This window comes from Myripristis murdjan, chromosome 6 (assembly GCF_902150065.1).
Source record: "Myripristis murdjan chromosome 6, fMyrMur1.1, whole genome shotgun sequence".
Lineage (NCBI taxonomy): Eukaryota > Metazoa > Chordata > Actinopteri > Holocentriformes > Holocentridae > Myripristis > Myripristis murdjan.
The window spans coordinates 20,220,997-20,240,142 of NC_043985.1; the positions used below are offsets into that span (position 1 = coordinate 20,220,997).

Sequence of the window (19,146 nt, forward strand, 5' to 3'; positions counted from 1 at the left end):
AACTAAACAATCAGAAGTATCAACTATTTGCATTAAAATAAGAAAATCAATGCCATATGTTAACTTATGAAATATACAAGCATATCAAATGCCTTATGGATGAGTTAGACCATAGAAACAATCAAATGTTTATTGTGCATGTAAGAGAGACACAGTAGTAGCAGTAAGAATACATGACTGGTTGATGCTCAACAGTATGTACTACAGAATACACCAATCAAAAACCATTATTATGGTAATCTGACATTTGAATTGACATGCAGCAGAGTAAATGTCATATATTTTATCATGGTTTATGGTAAAAAAAAAAAAAAAAAACCTAATTGTTCCATCCCTATATCTTGGTAACTGTTTCCTGCTGTTTATATTATATGACTATTTGAAATGTTGGATAAATGCAATCTGCTCAAAGCTCAGCCTGTCTCTCCCTCCACAGGCCAAAGTAAAGAAGAGGAAGCCTCGGATAAAAAAGGAGAACAAGATCCTCAAGGACGAGCAGGGCAATGACATCTCCTCCCCTCGCCTGTCGGACAACCCGTCAGAGGAGGGCGAGGTCAAGGTGAGCCACAAAATCAACACAGCTTTGTCAGCCACTAGTCTTTATATAGGCTTTATTGTTTTCACTGATTCACTTGGATAGGGCATGCAGCAGAGCAGTGTTTCCTCTAGTACTGTATAACCCACTGTTTTATTTACTAATCTTCATTCTGCTCTCGTGGTTGAACAGGATGATGGAATTGAGAAGTCCCCCGCCAAGAAGAGACAAAAGAAAAAGGATAATAAAGAGAACAAAGAAAAACAGGGAACTCCTAAAAAGGAGAAGGAAGGGGACAAAGACAAAAAGGGCACCAAGCCCAAAAAAGAAAAGGTACTTTCATATTGTGACTATTAATATCATGTTGTGCTTTGCTCAAGACTGTTTCAAATTTACATGGATATGAAGTGTATGAAGAACTGGCTTATCAATTTTTAGTCAAGCTCTGAGCATCCACTCCCACATAGCACATATCAAAAATTTATAATTTCTTATATTTCTTAATTCAGATTTTTTTGGGTCACATACTATTTAATGATTTAGATAGAGAGCGTAGTATTTCATTTTACATTTGGTATCATGTCATTATAGTTTAAATTTCCAAGAGGTGCAAAAAAACCAAAAAGATTATTTTTTCTTTTTCTTTTTTTTTTTTTTACTTTCTATCCTCATTCCGTGGATGTTCTGTTGATAGTGTAAACAGTGTCAGTGCGTGTATGTTGTGCTGATATTTTTTTTGTTGTTGTTTTTTTTGTTTTGTTTTTTGTCTCTCAGGCCAAAGGAACCAAAGGGAAGAAGAGCCAGGGTCCAGTCCACATTACTGCTGGATCCGAGCCTATTCCCATTGGAGAGGATGATGACGAACTAGACCAGGAGACCTTCAGCATTGTGAGTTATCACCTGCAACCCTGATACCATATGACCAAGTAGAGTGCATTTAAAAACAGACGGTGCACACTGAACTCACCTGTGATGACGTTTTATCAATTGGTATGTTTGTGTGTCTAGTGTAAGGAGCGCATGAGGCCAGTGAAGAAGGCCCTGAAGCAGCTAGACAAGCCTGATGAGGGCCTTTCTGTCCAGGAGCAGCTCCAGCACACTCGCACATGCCTACTGAAGATAGGAGACCGAATCACAGAGTGCCTTAAAGCCTACAATGACCCCGAGCATGTCAAAACATGGCGACGGTAAGATGAGGATTACACTTGATGTGATATTACTGGAAATACTCATCACGATGCCCCCCTTCTCCACTTTGCCACTAATTATTCTGGTCCTTTTTTGGCAGAAATCTCTGGATTTTTGTGTCCAAGTTTACAGAGTTTGGTGCCAGGAAGCTTCACAAGCTTTACAAGATGGCACAGAAGAAGCGGTCACACGAAGAAGAGGTGAGTTGTTCTGTTTGTAAATGATCTGGCTTTAGAGTATAATTGTCAGTTTAATGTGATCTGTTGTGGTCACTGACATTTGAATCATCCGGTGACATTTTAGAAGGAACAGAAGAAGAAGGAGGACCCTGCAGGGAGGGTGAAGCCTTTCAGACCAGAGCCATCTGGGTCCAGTCGAGATTCCACTGGTACGCAGCCATCCTCAAAGTCTATGTCTCACCCCTCGCAGCCAGGGTCCCACGGACACCACCGAGAACCGTACAACCCCACCAACAAGCGGCACTTCGGGAATGATGGTACGCTCTTGAACATATTTTCAGTCTCAAAAGCACAGTGACCTTGTGCATATTTCATCACAGAAAAGCAAAGTGGCACAGACCATAAATGCAAATACCTAGGCAGGAGCAATCAGCCATAAGCTCCAAGTTGGACTTGGAAACAACATAAACCCATTTTAATCAGGGGGAAAAAATGTTATGAGCACTCTGTGCACTCTGTGATGATGAACAAATTGAGATAATGCATGCATCTTTCTGTTTCACTGAAAGTACTTCATGAAGAAGAGTTATGGTAATACACTTTCATTCCTTATATTGGTGCATGTATCATTTAACATGAGCTTCTGCATTTTTCATTACAGATCGAGGAGATTGGCCAAGGGACCGTAAATATAATTACCCAGGTAACAGCAACCAGCCGTGGCAAGGAGATCGGCATCATCCGTACGATCAGCATCGCTATAAGGATCACTATGGTGATCGACGTCCCCACGGAGACTCCTATCGCAGTAGTTACCGCAACAGCAGCTCGCCGCGAAAAAGACCATATGAGCAGTACGGTGATCGGGACCACAGGGGTCATCGACCCTACTATGAAAGGTGAGTCAGTGAAATGACATGCAATTGTTTGGCAAAGTGTAGCAGTGAAATATGAAGAAACCGTGATGTTGTAGCTCCGGCTTTGTGAGTGACTGTCTGTATGTTACAGGCATCCAGACCCCAAAAGAAGACGTACCGATGAATTCCGTCCGACTAACTACCACCAGGGGAGAGAAGGCCCTCTTCAGGACTTCAGGAGGATGCCAGAGCACAGGCCACCGGGCCCGACTGGGCCAGAGCACTACAGGCCCTTCCACCCAGACAAACCTCCTCCTCTGATGGACCCCCGCTCCCCACAGGCTCAGAAGTCTCCCCAGGACTCTCGCTCGCCACTCGAGCGGCCTGTAGAGCAGAAAGGAGGGGTAGACCCAAACTGGAACAACAGGAAAACATAAGGCCTGCTAGTGGTGACTTACAAACTGAACTGTCCAGGGTCAAAGCCACATGCTGCTGATGGACAAGTCTGGATTAGCCAATCATAAGCTCACAGTTGGAAAGGGAATCAACACTTACCCTGTTTACCAGCAAAACCAAACTATTACGCTCCTTCCCCTGAGGGACTGTGGCTGTGAATATGTGCCCAAAATGAAGAAGTGGGTTTCCTCCAGTCATCTTCATGATGATGAAAAAAGTAAATAGCTCATGCATCTTTATTTAAATAAAATGACTTGATCAGTCCATGTTTAGACTGTGTAATGCTTAAGGATGCTTAGTCCCATGGACTACTATCTAAGGAAATACATCAACTGATGACTGATCTCAATCCTAAAAGTGCCTGAAGGATTTGGCCTTTTGAATGGTAAATGTATGGGATTATTCTTCCCAAAGGATCATGGACATTCTTTTTTTTTTTTTTTTTTTTGTTTAGCTTTAAGTCTTGCAATTGATGTCATTAGCAGCATTTCAGTACAAACGAATGTGTATTATGTGATCATGTGCGCACCTTCAAATGTTTATCTTGACCATGTAGCTAGGGTATCATGGGGTACAAATGCATTTCTCCCACTTTTAACAAAAGGGGATGGATTTGTTAGCAGTTACATGTCAATCGTACCAGTCAGTTTTGCTCTAAATACTATTCAACAGAAGGTTGAAAAGGTTTTAGCGACTTCACATTTCTCTTGTGTACAGATAATCATTATTTCTGTATTTGTACAGCTATATAAATCATTGCAATCCTCCTGCTTTGATCACCTTAACCACTTCTTCTGTCAGTGGGCCTAATGAAATGAAAGCTTTCTAAACAGTATTTATTACAACAGAGTGTGCAGAGGTTCAAAACACTACAACTTAGAACAATATTTTCTTTTTGTCCGTCAGTATTCTGATGAAATGGTAAGAATGGTACTTCATGGCATAGATTCACTGTTTTCCCACCCGTATTAGTGTTCATTTATGTCTGAAAATGATTGTTAAAAACACACATCCTTCCCTTACCTATGGTTTGGCAATATTTTTGATTTCCAGAGACATTTGTGCTCAAATGCTGGCAGTTTGTTAAAATATTATTTGGGGAGGTGATGATGTTTGATTACACTGATTACTTTCGGTCATTCTTTCCCCCGTGCCAAATGTGTGTGTGGTTCTACTCCGGCCCTTGTTTTTGTTTTTTAGTATCGATTGTTATGCTTCTCCATTTGTGCCTTATTTCTGTGTGTATTATCATACTGTATATGGGTTCATGGACAGTACTGTGGTCTAATATAGGCAGGATGCAGTATAAACACGACACGTTTTAAGGACACTGCTCTGAATGGCTGAATAGTAGTATTCAGAGACAACTGGTGGAGGGACCACTTATGCTATTAATTTGTCATGTGGTTCTATGATTTCCAGAAAATTTGGGGGAAAATATAAACATTAATGTAAGAAATTTTGTGTTTTGTCCGGGGCACAAAGCCAACCAGTTACAATAAACAGCCAACACATCCTCCTTCCACGGTGAGCAAGCTACAGTTCCTGTATATGTTCTTTGAGCAAGCCTAAATAATTTATATTTGTGACAAAACCACTCTTCATGGGAAATGTGCTGTACATATGTTTGGACATATGTAATAAACTTTGTTACATAATGAAATTGTTGTGCTATGAGTGTTTTCTTATGGTTAACATGATTTAATTCCCTTCACCCACAGATTTACTTACACATAATCTCATCACCATAAGTCTTTTCTGCAAGGTAAAAATATCAGTTTAGAAACTTATAATATTTTTATTTCCAAGGTGCTTGATCAGCTGTGCTCTTATTTCAAGGTTTTTACAGCAGGGGGCAGTCCAACTTTGGAAATAGCTGCAACAACACCACCAGAGGACTTTCAAAAAATGCTCTTACATCATCAGCAATGAGACAAAAGGCACCTCAACAATAAGACATTTTCTTTTATTCAATAAATAATTTACATTATAAACAGTTTGTGTGTGGCACCACATTTGCTCTACATACAAACACAGTTTGATCTGTCTGGCATCTCTCGTTCAGTTATTTTATTCTTTTCTACCATTACAGGTCTGACAGCCGCTATTCACAAGTTCAAACAAAACGAGCTAAATGAAACGAGAAACATAAAGTGCTTTAAACTCAAAAACATGAACATCCCAGAACACTTCCCTTTCTAGATTAGCTGGGCTGCATACAGGATGTTAGGTTTTACTTGGTCTGCAACCAAGTAAGCAAAGAGTACTGACGACCTCACCAACTGCCTCAGACAGAACTGCTCTAAGATTAGGTTTGTTTGAGAATGATCACAATATAATCATCAACAATATTCAGTTTTGTGGTGTTCATGTTTTTGCAAAACTCCCTTTTAAAATAATAAAAACAAAGTTCACATTCACCAAAACATCTGATATACAAAAACCGTAGTGATAAATTCAAACACAACTGGTAATATACAAATTTAACTCAACTCACAAAACATATACAATCTCACATTACACATGTAGAACCATATACTGTAAAACTCACAACACAAATTACATCTATTAACACAAGATTCAACATTACAATCATTTGTTTGTAGGATTTTTTTTGTCAAACTGCACCAACACATATTCCAATAGCAGTAGTAAGGCCTGCCAAATACTTCAGTGTAAGAATATATAATCATAAAACCTTGCCCAAGAAGTAATAGTATCTACGAGGTTGACTACTAGCTTGCCAGATACTGTAGTTGAGAGCCAAAATTCAAATGGAAACCTCAGTTAGAAAGGAGCATTATTGGAAAAAAAGAAAAAGAAAAGCAATGGTCAAACTGTAACACAGAAACGAATGCTGGTAGCAATATGTATGCGTGTCACTGTAGATCTGCGAGAATTTTTTGGCCTTTCTGCATTACCTTGAATTCATCCACAAAGATAACTTATATACATACGATTGAGAATCCTCAAATGTGAAATCTTCTAAGTCGCCTAAATAGACAGAAAGACGAAAATTCAGTTGTTTAGGAAAATGTTGGCACAAGGGCTTGTTCTTTGGCAATGACTTAAGCCATGAATTCACATCTACAGACATACGCTAATCATTAATTCACTAAACCGCAGCCAGGTCAGCAGGTTGTTTCTATGAAGATGGCTGGTCTGACTAGAGGTTACATCTGAACAACCAGTATCTAAATGAATGGCCTTTGCAAGAGACAATCGAGACTGGAGAGATTAACATTCACAAAATGCACAAAGAGATAATTTTCTCTGCAATAAGCCATGAGGTTGATTGATTACTGGACCGAGAGGCAATTGAACACTCTGTAAATGTGTCTGCGTTCTGGGTGCCCTTAGCTAAATTTGTTCTTTGCTTTCTTGCTACAGTTACATTCACATTACTACATGACCTCTTTTACCAAAGACTCAAAGTACCAAACACTTTCTGATCAATGTGTCAGCTCAAAAGACGCAGCAAAAGGCTTTATGACACTGTAATTGATACACAGATGAAAGTTAAGTAAATACATTTTTTTGCCAGTTCCCTTAGGAGTTGCTACTTGGCAGATAGAGTTGTTTTCACTGACCCTGGACCACAATGTCATTCCCATATCAGACTTTCAGGTGCAATATAAAGACATGGGAAATATTTTTCCCATCAGAGGTTTGCTTACTCATGCACCCTCTAACACACTCAAACCACAGAGGCAGAATTCTGCACACAAATTTGTGCAAATGCACACACACACACACACACACACACATACACAAACACGACCTGACAATATGACCCATTAATCTCCACAGCAGACAACTGGAGACGCTGCTCTGACATCCTTTTGGCTGAGTGCTTCCTCCAAAAGGCTCAGGCTTTCCCAAAGCTGGAAACTAATCAAACATGGAGCTGCTCTTGGCCATAGGTTAACAAAAGCCCCTGTCAGGTCCTCTAGCCTAGCCACATGAGCCACAGAGAGCTTCACTGGCTTGGCACCAATGAGGGGATCAGGGGAGGAGGATCAGCAAACTCCTCTTTCTGCAAAAGATCATCTTGTCCGGCTTCCCATAGGCATGCAGCCCCAGTGAGAATGTGGGATTTAATCCCAGCTGGATATCCTGAGCTCTGGGGCAGCTGGGCTCTCTCACCGCTGCTCTCTTCAAAGACCGGTCCTATGAACCAGCTAAATACATGCGATGATAGGTGGGAGCACGAAGAGCTCAGCTTGATGCTAGACTGAAGTCAAGACATGACAATACAACAAAAATGAGACTTAGGGCTGCAGTGACCCTACTGGCCAGCCACATGGGACAGACCCAGAGCAGTAGATTGGAGCTGATGTACAACACAACACTCACTGACAGGTAAAAACATCAAGAAACTGTTGTAAAAGGGCTATAGATGAGCTGCACAACATTCAATCCACAATAAGACAGCAAATAAGTTGAGGAAGAGGAGCAAAGGTAAATCCTTCCCCCTTGGTGCTGCATTACCTATAATTGCATTCTCAAAGATGTGGTATCTGTTACTGTTTGAGTGGAGCATTTTTACATCCTCAAAGGCGTAGTAGGCTGCCATGGTGAAGTTTATGTCCCCGGAAGATAGAAGGTCAAACACGCAGGACTGAAAATAGAGGTCCTCCACTGGGAGGCGCTCTTTGCACTTGGCCTTTGCAGACTGGTAGCTAAACCCATGCATTGTGGTGCCACTCCTGGTCCTGCCCAGGCCATGAGACTCTGTTGCGCGAGCCCTGAAGGTCCTGAAGTCGATACGTTGGTTGGCAGGACAGCCATGAAGACAGAGGTACAAGTCCTGATTATCGCCTTCCTCCACAGAATTTACAACTTCCTCCGGCATCCGTACGGCAAAGGTCAAATAGCGGCCTACTTGCCGAACCACTATGGTTGTTCCAATGTACCTGGCCTGAATCTCCACATGCTGCCCTGGGACCTTCTCCACCACACGCAGTGTGTTTGCTCCGTGCCGATCACCGCCATTCTTAGAGCCATCTGCAAACGCTGCTGGCAGTTCATCCGTCTCGGCATGGTACATCTTCTGATCAACACACTCCTGAAAATTCTTGAAGATGATTGTCAGCTTCAGGGGGAAAGAGAAAAAAAAAGAGAAAACATATCATTATTGCTCAGCAAAACTGATCAAATCACTAAGTAGACAATGTGCAGATGCTGTGTTTTTCTTGACCAACCAGGCCTGGAAGATCTGGTGCTACTACATCAATAACATGATGAGAGACTAGATATCATCTGGGAGTTTGTATGTCATAATATCATGGTATGGCACAAGTGTGTTTTCCTGGCTGTAAAAACTGCATTATAGTAAAGGGATGCAATTTTCTGAACTTTATACCTTTATACCTTCCTCATATTACTAATGACTGCTGACAAATGAGTAATCAAAAAAAAAAAAAAAAAAATCAAGCGTGTCAAATTATGTATGAATATCTTCTGAGCAGCAACAGTCATCCCTGTAATACTTTCACAATACCCATAGATATGTCTGGTTCAAGGTATCGTGATTTTTGATTTTGTCTGTATCACCAAGCGCTACAGACACTAGTAGAAAAATCTAGGTTAATTAAAATGTGTAACAAACCCCCAAATTTCCTGTTCAGCTACATTTGCAACAAACAAAAAAAAACGTAATTGATCTTTATTAATTAGGTAGATGTCCGAATATCTGTAGCTTTTGCTGCTTTAATGAGTGAGGGAAGTCTTTGTACCTTTGCATTTACAAGTTTGTGCAATATGTGCCATCTATCCCACTACCCAACTTTAGTGTCACGTTTCAGCTCTGGCTCAACATGGGGGAGGCCAAGGTAAACGCCCTCAAAAAACATGAGTCTCAGCCATGTTAAATCAGGCCTCAGTTTGCAGACACAAAGACGATCCATTCATCGTGCTGAAAAACCTGCCTGTGAACCCCAGAACTATGCTCCAGGGAGTGGCACTGGGCCAGAACAGAGGGATATACTCTGCAGCTAATTAAGTACGACTGGTCAGTATTCTGCGAGCTTGGTTTCATCAGGACACCAATGAGCCATTGTCAAATCAGTGACACCAGTACAGCCCAGGGACTCTGATGTCTCCACAGTGGGGATGGGGGAACAGCGGGAGTAAACAGAGCACCAGAATACTCCATTAGCTAGCCAATTCATCTGTTACACCAGTTATTCTCAGTTCCCCCAAGCCCTGAAAAACCACCGTTTTCCAGCCATATTCATTTCTGTTTTTCTGGTTTATTTCTCAAGCTTTTAATGAAAACAAATACACAAAAATGGCTTTATCATCTCATCATCTGTATGAAGATGGTGTTAAGCCAGACAGTTTTATACACTGTAGCGAGGGCAATGTACCAGCGCAGAGCTCTGGTAATGCAGATCTTTAAACCAGAAGGGCCTTGTTTGCACAGGTGGCACTGGCTGCTGCCTTGTTTTCCCCCTTTGTGCAGAATCAAGATCTTAAAAGCTGTCTCATTTGCTTCCAAGAACAGCAATACAAAAATATCATTACTCTAAGTGCACAGAAATCCACAAATGCTAAATACAGCATCATTAAGAAACCTTAATTATAGAAAATTATACTTTCTACAAATGTGATTAAGGACAAAGTCCTCTTATACCTCAGTTTAAATACTGCAACCATGATACTCTGTGAAGTGACGGAGCTACATAATCATGGCTGCCAAAACTGTACCAAATGTGGAGAAAATGTACGTGAATTTGTCCAGTACAAGTACTCATACTTAGTTTTTGACCTCAGCTGCTACAGGAAAGCCATTTCAGGGACAGCTATCCGATCTACCAAAAAACAAAACAATGATAATTTATGGGGTATGTACTCCTGCTAATGTGGGGGAAATATCTCCAGTTTGTGCATGACTTAGAACACTTAGTTGAAACAACATGTCTACTACACACAAGGCAGGCCAAACATCAGGCTTGGCTGTCCTGCAGTGAAACGTGAAGTAGTGTAAGGACTGGAGTCTCATATTAACATTTGATGTAATACTGCTGTTATAATCCTGGCATATCATTTATAAAGATTATCAAGATCTTAGCAATTGTTCTGGGTTTGGCCTCCTCATCTGTTGTGGAACCAGTCCAAACATGAACCAGAGTCCAAAGTAAAACGCTTCAATGGAAACTCTTACAACAATATGAAAGAAGATAAAAGACTATAAATATTTTGATTCAGCATTGTGGCATATTTCCTTTATGGGCCCAAGGCTAAAGCTGCATTAGGGCTGGGAGAAAATATTGATTGTCCGATTCTTTGTGATACCAGATCATTTGAATGAGCTCTTAAAATGCAGATATCCATCTTTTAATTTATGCCTGTTTTCAGTGGTTATGTGAGGATTTTTGCTAAATGTCACTTGTAGCTTGCCTTCCATCCTGCAGATGTCGTCTGCTCAATTTCTAAACTACTGAGGACCTCATTATGTTTTCAACAAACGAGCAAACAATAGCCAGTGCCATCAAGCCTATAGGCAGATGTCTTGATGCATTTTTTTTTTTTTACTTAAAATCCATGATGGTACATAAGAACTAGACAAAGGCAAAGCTATATGTATGTTGCAAAATTGGCACTGTGACTAAAATATCCAGAACTGAACTGATGAGAATTGAATCAAAATCTGAACCAAACTGGGATCTTTGTTTCAGAATCTAATCAAACCTGGAAATCACTGTTGGCACCCAGCCCTAGTTGCAAACAACATGCGCGTTTTGGATAAAACTGCAGTTATGATTAAACATGTCACATTAACACATCATGCAGGTAAAGATTAACATAGAGACTCCCACCTTGCTGGTTGCAGTGGCCACGGAGCCTGGTACCACAGGAGTGTTGGTCACCTGGACAGACAGGTATTTGTTGTGTATGAGAGGCCAGGCTCCTTCCACCTTGCAGGTCTGGAAATCATCACCAAAGGTTCGGAGGTGTGGATCTCCAAAGAAGCCACAGTGGGTGTAATTGGGCGGTGCCGTGTTCCGTGGAAGACTGCGCTCATAGTGGCACACTTCTGGGCCGTCAGAGCGCTCCTGGCTGTCAGGCGGGAGCTGCGGTGGTGGAGGTGGAGGCGGTGTACGGGCACGTGGCTGGGATGTAGGCCCCTCCTTGGAGCAGTTGTGCTGGATCATCAGATCCTCGATGCCATGCTGGGCGGAGTGATATGCCAGATCACCTCTACAGGTACGTGCTGTCCGGCGTACACAGCTGTTATACGCCCGCAGCGCTATACAGAACTCCTCCTCGGGTCCAGAGTTGGTGGTGGAGGCCCAAAATTCTGCGTTACACTTGAGGATCTTGCACTGCAGACTCACTGTTGGGGAGATAAAGACACTGTTATAGCAAAAGAAGCACAATCAAGGCTATAAAAGTATCCTAATGTCATACATTCATGTGAAAATATGTTAAGGTGTCAGAATGGTTTGACTTGTTAATGTTTCTTGTTTATTGCTATAAATTTACAAGTTGCTTACCCTGAAAAGACAATAACCAAGAATGAAACCTCACCAACTATTGTAATGTAACTTTACTAACTCACCACCAATGTTAATGTCTAGGCTTTGTCCTGCATCCATTCTTGATTAGGTAACAGCACTTTCACCAGTACAGGTTGTAGTACCAATTCTGGCCTAATTTGCCTATATCATAATAATAATACAATTATTCTAATCGCTTACCAAATACTGTAAATTTGTTCTACTGGGTTAAAAGCTAAGGATACACTTACATGTTTTTTTTTTCCTTAATTTCCTACCAATAATGTCTGATACCAATACCATAACAAAACTGAAGGTCCAAAACAGGTTTCTGACAGGCCTATCTTCAGATTTTTCTTTCTTTCTTCTTCTTCTTCTTCTTTTTTTTTTTAACAAAAAGGCCATGTTATTTTACTCTGTTGCTAATTTTATGTATTGTAAAATGTATATTAAGTATATTAGTACATTAAGGACTGTGTAGTGACACACTCACAAAAGTCCAAAGTGCCATTTCACAATCATCCAAAAATCAGCAGTAAAAATAAAACTGGGCCGATGCTGCTTTTTAAAAGCTGATATGAGCCAATAGAAGCAGCCTGCCAATCTGGTCCATCTCTAATTAAAACATTTTCTCTGCTAATGGCTTTTAATCTTAGGAGTGATGATTCACTACAAAAAAGACAGGGAAAGCACCATGCCTCCATAATGAGTTTTCAAAGCATCTGTGTCCTAAATCTGTATTTTTAATGTCTTGCATTACACTGCCTTTTGTCTCTTAAAATGAAAAAGAAACTTGCTCCTGGACTAGCGAGGGAAAAACAGAGAACAGGTCTCACCTTTCCTCAGGTCAACCTGGATATAAAGGTAGCTCCTCTGTTTATTCATTGTAAAAGCTAGTATCAAAGAGTCCTGACATTATCAATTACATGGCGCTTTGAGAAGAAGAGGCTTCAAGTTTTTAAAGAAGCCATTTAGACGACCTGATCTATAGCCTCCCTTTGGTAATAATAAACATCTTATCAGCACCTGACTGTACATTGTTGTCTCCAGTTTTAATGCCATATCCGGCTAACTCTAAATTACAAATGCTCTTCAAACATTTCTCTGCGCCCTTTTGCAACACCATGTTTGTCTTGGATTACTAGCCACTAATAAAGCATTCATTTGAAAAGCCTGTGAGAAGTTTAACCAAGGCAGCGATATCGACACTTTGAAGTCACACTTTGAACAATAACCTCCTGATAGCTTCACCGCAACTCTTTCCAGCACACACCTCTACTTACTATCCATCTGATAGATGCCAGTATCTTAATCTCAGTTTATCAGCGCATTATCACCTCCTTGTTTGACTGTAAGTGACTTGAGAGGGAAAACGATAGGGCCTTGGCAAATGCTTATGTTGAGTTGAATGAGGTGTGTCTATAAAGTAGGCCCTTTATAGTAACCATACAGTGATTTTACAAAGACTATTCCTATAGAATACAGCAGCAAAACTAAAAATTACTTAATACCATTATAAACTCACCATATGTGTTTCGATGAGAGCATTATTATCTGTTGTTGCTGTTTCCCTTTAAATCATTTTACAAACAACCAGGAAAGCCTGTGGTTTCCAACTTTCCCAGGCATTTCAAAGGGCGAATTAATTAGGATATCCCTCCACAAAAAAATAAGCACTTCATTTCTCAGTTTAGTTTCAGCTCCACATGCAATTTGCCCGTTTGTTAGGAAAGCAAACTCAAGGGTCAAAGAAGTAATTACAGCGTACAAGACCAAATGTGAAATCTCCAGGCATCCCCCATCCCCCAAACTAAACAAGGTTTGAGGGCAGCAGCAGCGCCTCGTAAAAATCACCTCCATTTGATTTGTCATTCCCACTGAGGAATTTCTCCACAGCGTTAGGGCTAATTTACTGTTTAAGGCACTACATATTAAATTATAACTATACAGGCCTATATAGCCTTGGGGGCAACCTTTTAAACCGCCTTTAAATCTTTCCCCAACCTTCACCCCTCTATTCAACGAGTCTACAAGGCAGCATTTCAGTCACCCTTAAATGTCTAATCCAGTAGATTAGCATCTTATCTGGTTTCCCCTTAACTGCAAAGTTGAATCTGAATAGTGAAATAGCGAGATGTTTATCATTTCTAGCAGTCTGTGGTCTAACGCTGCAGCCAAATACACCACAATAATGCTCCCAATGTGATTTATTAAAAAATGTTAGTAAGGCATTTTTGGCTGCTCACCTGGCTAGGTAAGTGTTGCCGCGCGTGTTAAGGATTTGAAAGTTAAGGTAAAGTTTGAAGATTTACAAAAGTTTACCCAGTGGTGACTAATGCTGTGGGAAAGTGTAGTCGCATTGACTTCATGCTGAGTGAGTTGCGTTCATCTTACCAGAAGGGAAGAGTGAGAGAAACACAGCGAGGATTTTGCACACTTCAAGCGCCGAGGGTCTTGCTCTTTTCCCCATAACCATCCATCCAGCTCGGGGTCGCACTTCACTCTTCTCCCTGGTCAAACCGGATTTAGGAAGGACAGGGGAGAAGAGTTAGGGGCCACTGGTGCGAGTAAAACACGGAGTCCTCGGAGAGAAAACGCAAAAACAGTCCAGTGAGAAGTCCGCAGCTGGTGAAGTCGTTCCTGTCCTACCATCCCTACTTGGTAAGAAGCTGCAGTGTTGTTTTGTCCTCTTTGGTATGAGACTTAACTCAATACAGCCGAGTTACAATGCTCGGCGGACGGCAAAAGCCAGGCAATCGATCTTCCTTTTAGGGAGTGTCAAGAAGGTGCAGCCTATAGGCCTGCGAACAGACTGAACCAATCAGGGATGCCTGTTCTGCCCTTAAACCCCCCTTCTCAGTTTCAAATTACATCTCAGTGAGTAGACTTGCTCGACGACCAAGTCTTTTCGACCCACAAACCGGTTGTCCACCACGCCATGTAAGAAATGTTGGATTTGCTGCTGGGATCATAACTTCACTGTGGTGAATCTCAGAAAGGAAAAATAAATAAATAAATAACTAAACTAAACACTGTCCTCCCTCCAATGAGCGAATGTCTCCATTATCACAGCAACAGTGGAATACAAAGTAACCAGCACATTGTTCCTCCTTGTTGAGGAAAACAACCACCAATATAAACAAAAACATACCTATACCTACTTATAATAGTCTGATGATACCTGATATGATGTGCACTCAGAACTGAAACAATGAAGTTTTATTTCAGGTTGCAGTGGTGGTTAACCAAATTTAAGGGCATTTTTAGCCTCCTGCATAATAAAATAAATTAAAATAAAAATGAGCAACACACAATTATAAGCAGAATGTGTTTGTGATTCCGTTCCCTCATAGGGATGATTAAATATGTTCATGTATAACGAGGTCTGAGCGAACACATTTTCAACCAGGGTGGCCCAACACAGATTGATTTATAGTTCTTATAGGCATTAAAATCTGAAATGCGTGACTTCATATCAAAGAGTTGGCTGCTTGGTGATGTAATTAGATGAGTTGTGGGGGGAAAATACGGCTATAGCAACTAGAATAGACAGAGCAACAAACTGCCAAAGTGTCCTCATACTCAAGACAAATCCAGATGTCATCAAATATGCCTGACTGTATGTTGATTTGGGTTTCAGCTTGTTGGCAAGAAGCAGCTCAGGATCACCGTCAGCCATCTTTGCTTTTATATCCAACTGGGAAAATAAACGGTGCAGACATGGAGGTCTTCACCTTCACCTGTTGCACCTGTGACTTCTCAGAAAACAGACATGCCATAATATATTTAGGCATTGTTTGTTTGCCCACAGCATGAAGTTAAGGATCCATTACAATTAAGAGCCTGTCCTGTTATGAATTAGGAATAGTATGTTATTCTGATCAGGAAGGTTATGATATCACCATTTGGACTCATCACATTGTGCATCATTACAGCCAGCCAAAAATTAAATAGGGACATTTTCTAACCAAAATCTTATTCAAATCAAATGTTTGTCATGAGCAATGTCAGTTTTGGATAATAGCATGAAAAGATTGCTTGACTGATTTTGTCATTGATTTCATGCTTGGTGTTGAAACTGAGATCTATTTCTAATCAGTCAATTTAAGAACTATAATAAAGGTTTCCAACAAGAGGAGACAGATAAAACCGATAAAGACAGCATAAAACAGCGACAATAAATAAATCCAGTGGGAGTAATCCATTATTTAGCCAATCCCATTTCTTCTGTGCTGTTTTAAATCAGCGATCTCACCTGTCAAACCTGGATACTTTCATTATAACAAGCACAATGTGCCTAGTATAGAACAAAATTTGATATAGGCTGATATAAAATTAACTATTACTGGCCCATTGCTATTACGAGGCGTTAAAACTGTATACTGTACATGATTGTGTATGTTTCAGTCTTGATATTCTGGGAGGATTCGTCCTCTTTTCCAACAGATGGCGCTTGTTATGAGCTCTAATATGAAACCTCAAATCATGACACAAACGCACATGGCATTAGTGGGCATTCAGGACAAGTAAACCTGTCATTAAATTTGCGGGTTGGGGACAAGCCTGTTAACTTAATTGCTCCTGTTATGCAATTAGGATGTAAAGGAGCCAAGCAGCATATGACTTCACCTGGGCTATTTGCCCTGTCACTGCACCACTGACAGTATCATCCTGAAAAATAAACAAGATTTAATTTCAAATAAGAAGCCTCGGCAGTATTTGCAAGATTTCAGTTGTTCTCCAGTGGCTGTGGTGAATGATGAAAATATGGCAAAAAAGAAAAAAAAAAGAATATCAAAGGGAGCTATATGACATTCATATCGATTAAGGCATTTTGGACGCATCTCTCCTCATGTCATATGCTTTGCCAAGCTGACAAGTCAAATAAATCCGTCAGTTTCTGGACTGAGCTGGACTAGATCAGCTGCACAATATCAGTTTTCTGCTATCTTATGTTTTCCTGTCTGGCAGCCACAAATGGATCAAGTCAGACTATTTAGCAGAGAAACACGATCAAGAGTAGCCTATAGAAAGCTGCCTGTCCATACAGATGGGTGAAAAAGGAGACAAATGGAGCACAGTCATCATTGGAAACCCCGGAAAAACAACATGAAAACTGTAATCTGCGTGCGTAAAACCAAACCCCTGAACCAAACTGTGATTTTACAATGGAAAACAAAGAGTCGAGCAAACTAACCTTTGCGGCTGCATGGGCTCTTCGCGACCGGGGGGGAGTCCTGCAGAAACCAGAGGACTGCGAACAGGAGCGAGAGGAAGCAGACTCCTAAATCTCCTCCAAAAAAGCCCGTCCTGCGTGTCACAGTAATCCAAAATAAAACGCACTCATCGCTTTCCTGAGTGTAAAACCTGTCAATCTGTGCATGGTGTCTGCCGGGAGGCTCCCGAAGTAGACTGTGCGGTCTGACTTGTGAAGTGAAAGTGTTTCTCTTTTAGTTCATATTCATGTAGCCTACAGCCTGTCTGCTACCCCTCTCTGCCTGCCCGGTGGAGTCAGACCTATCCAGCCATTGCTTAACTCATTTGACTATTCTGTCGATCTCAGAGGAAAACGCAGATTAAGTCCAGTAATTGCTCTCATCCACGCGTTTATTCCTGCACTCCAAATTGTTGGTTATCGTCGACGTCTGGAGAAAAAAAGCCCTCAGGCCAAAAACTGCTGCTGCTGCCGCTGCGTACGGCCCGATCCCTTGTCTGGATGTTGTGAAATGGCTAGTTAGAAAGTGTGAGAGAGACAATGATCGGCTCTGCATGACGCTACCGGGACCCCTTCTCCTTGCTGGAACCCTATTTTCTACCCATTTCCCACCCCCAGCTGGAAAATGCGTTTTGAGGGAGAGAAGCCTCCTTAAATGAGGTTTATCACTGCTGCAACTGAAAACCAAAAAAAAATTGCCCAATTTAACAAGTTATTTAAGCAGTCTTAGAGTCATCTTTCTGCAAACAAATCCAAATTGGGTGAGATAATTTCAGTTCCTTCTGTCAAGTGTAATTTTCTGCATAACAACAGTGACTGATTCAAGATAATGACACTTGTCTCCAAAAGGATTTTTAACACAAGTGAAACTATTCAAAAGGAGGTATCTCGCCTTACTAGCTGTTTTTTAAATTGAATTTGAGTCTAAATGACTTATTAATGATTTGAAATGTTCCTCAAGATTCAACTCCTTCATGTTCACATTGCCTTATAATTTTGTGATGCTGACAAGCCAACAAATGGGGCTATAGCTTTTGATCTATTATGCACTTGAAATAACCTTTATCTCTCATCTCAGCAAACCATTCGTTGAAAAGAGACAAATCCATAATAATTAAGATTAAATGAGGGATCAGATGGACAAACATTTTGCAGAGGGAGGAGGGGAACTACTCAAAGGCACAGAGGGCTGCATGGAGGCTGCACCTGTGTTTTAGGATCAAACTGCAGGAAAATACCCCACTCTCTCCCCCCCTCCTCCCTCAAGCTTAAGCTACATGGACAGCCTTCACTCCTTTCAGAGCAGATTTGGCTCTCACTGCTCCAGTCTCCCTCTGATCAGGAAAATCCATCACACCAGAGAATGCAGAGACATATTTCACTCAGGCAGTAAAATAACCGATTTAAATGGCTATATATTCCTACAGCTGCCCTCCTAATTGACACCATGGCTGTGTGTGTGTTGCAGGGACGAGACAGTTAACAAATTCTGTGATGAGCTTATGTTTTCACTCTTTATTAAAGCTTGGTATGTTGCTGGGCTTAAAACATGGAGGCTGTTGGAGAATAGCTGTGCATGGCTGCTGTCATATTTCATCATCCTTTTGTCTATCCAGCGAGAAACAAACCTCACTAATACACTCATTTACTATCAGAGCCCAGGCCCGCCCTGTACAGACGGCTGTTGGGAAGCAGCATATTTTACATTTATGTAACAGAAACGCATGAAAGAGTGACACCCCGGTGTGAAAAGAATGGTTTTCGAGGTGCCGGATGCTAACCCCATCTCAAACACAGCTGGTGTACATGTTGGCATGCTGAGGTATTATGGTGAGTTAACACATCGGGCAGCAGCAGCCACTCCTGCAATTCCACTTTACATATCAGTAGATTACCAACTCCCTTTTATTTTGGATAATGAGACGGGGATGTAGTGGCACTTTATATTTCGTTTCACAGAATAAATCAGGCACAATCAGGCATGTAACTGTTATTGCACCCAATTGGAAGAAGTCATCAGTAATGCTCACCCTTGGGCTCTAGCTATTTTCCTTTAAATTACCTTCACCATGGAATTCTGACACAAGCAATCTCACTGAGTATGATTTGGGCCATTATATCAAATCTGTTAAGCCCACGCTGTTATAAAGCCTCAGCAAACGGAAACCAGAGATGGGATGTTACAGTGTGAGGAAATCTGGGAGGGAGCATG

At 41.1% G+C, this 19,146-nt stretch overlaps 2 protein-coding genes across 6 annotated transcripts in view; one reads left to right on the forward strand and one right to left on the reverse strand.

Moving 5' to 3' along the window:
* The window catches only part of chd2 (chromodomain helicase DNA binding protein 2), a 28,554-nt gene extending 23,676 nt beyond the window's left edge, over positions 1–4,878 (forward strand). For all 5 annotated transcript variants that reach the window (XM_030054345.1, XM_030054344.1, XM_030054346.1 and 2 more), the window contains 8 exons: positions 437–559; positions 728–868; positions 1,310–1,423; positions 1,544–1,722; positions 1,824–1,923; positions 2,027–2,219; positions 2,564–2,801; positions 2,911–4,878. In XM_030054345.1, the coding sequence (XP_029910205.1) occupies positions 437–559; positions 728–868; positions 1,310–1,423; positions 1,544–1,722; positions 1,824–1,923; positions 2,027–2,219; positions 2,564–2,801; positions 2,911–3,196 (1,374 nt within the window). In that variant the 3' untranslated portion in view covers positions 3,197–4,878. The remainder of the gene's footprint in view (positions 1–436; positions 560–727; positions 869–1,309; positions 1,424–1,543; positions 1,723–1,823; positions 1,924–2,026; positions 2,220–2,563; positions 2,802–2,910) is intronic.
* A 249-nt stretch (positions 4,879–5,127) lies between these two features.
* Positions 5,128–17,135, reverse strand: rgma (repulsive guidance molecule BMP co-receptor a). Its single transcript, XM_030054362.1, has 4 exons — positions 16,917–17,135; positions 14,114–14,229; positions 11,039–11,556; positions 5,128–8,310 (listed from the first exon to the last, which is right to left on the reverse strand). The coding sequence occupies exons 1-4, from the start codon at positions 16,928–16,930 to the stop codon at positions 7,609–7,611; spliced, it is 1,350 nt and encodes a 449-aa protein (XP_029910222.1). The 5' UTR covers positions 16,931–17,135; the 3' UTR covers positions 5,128–7,608.
* Between the last annotated feature and the right edge of the window lie 2,011 nt (positions 17,136–19,146).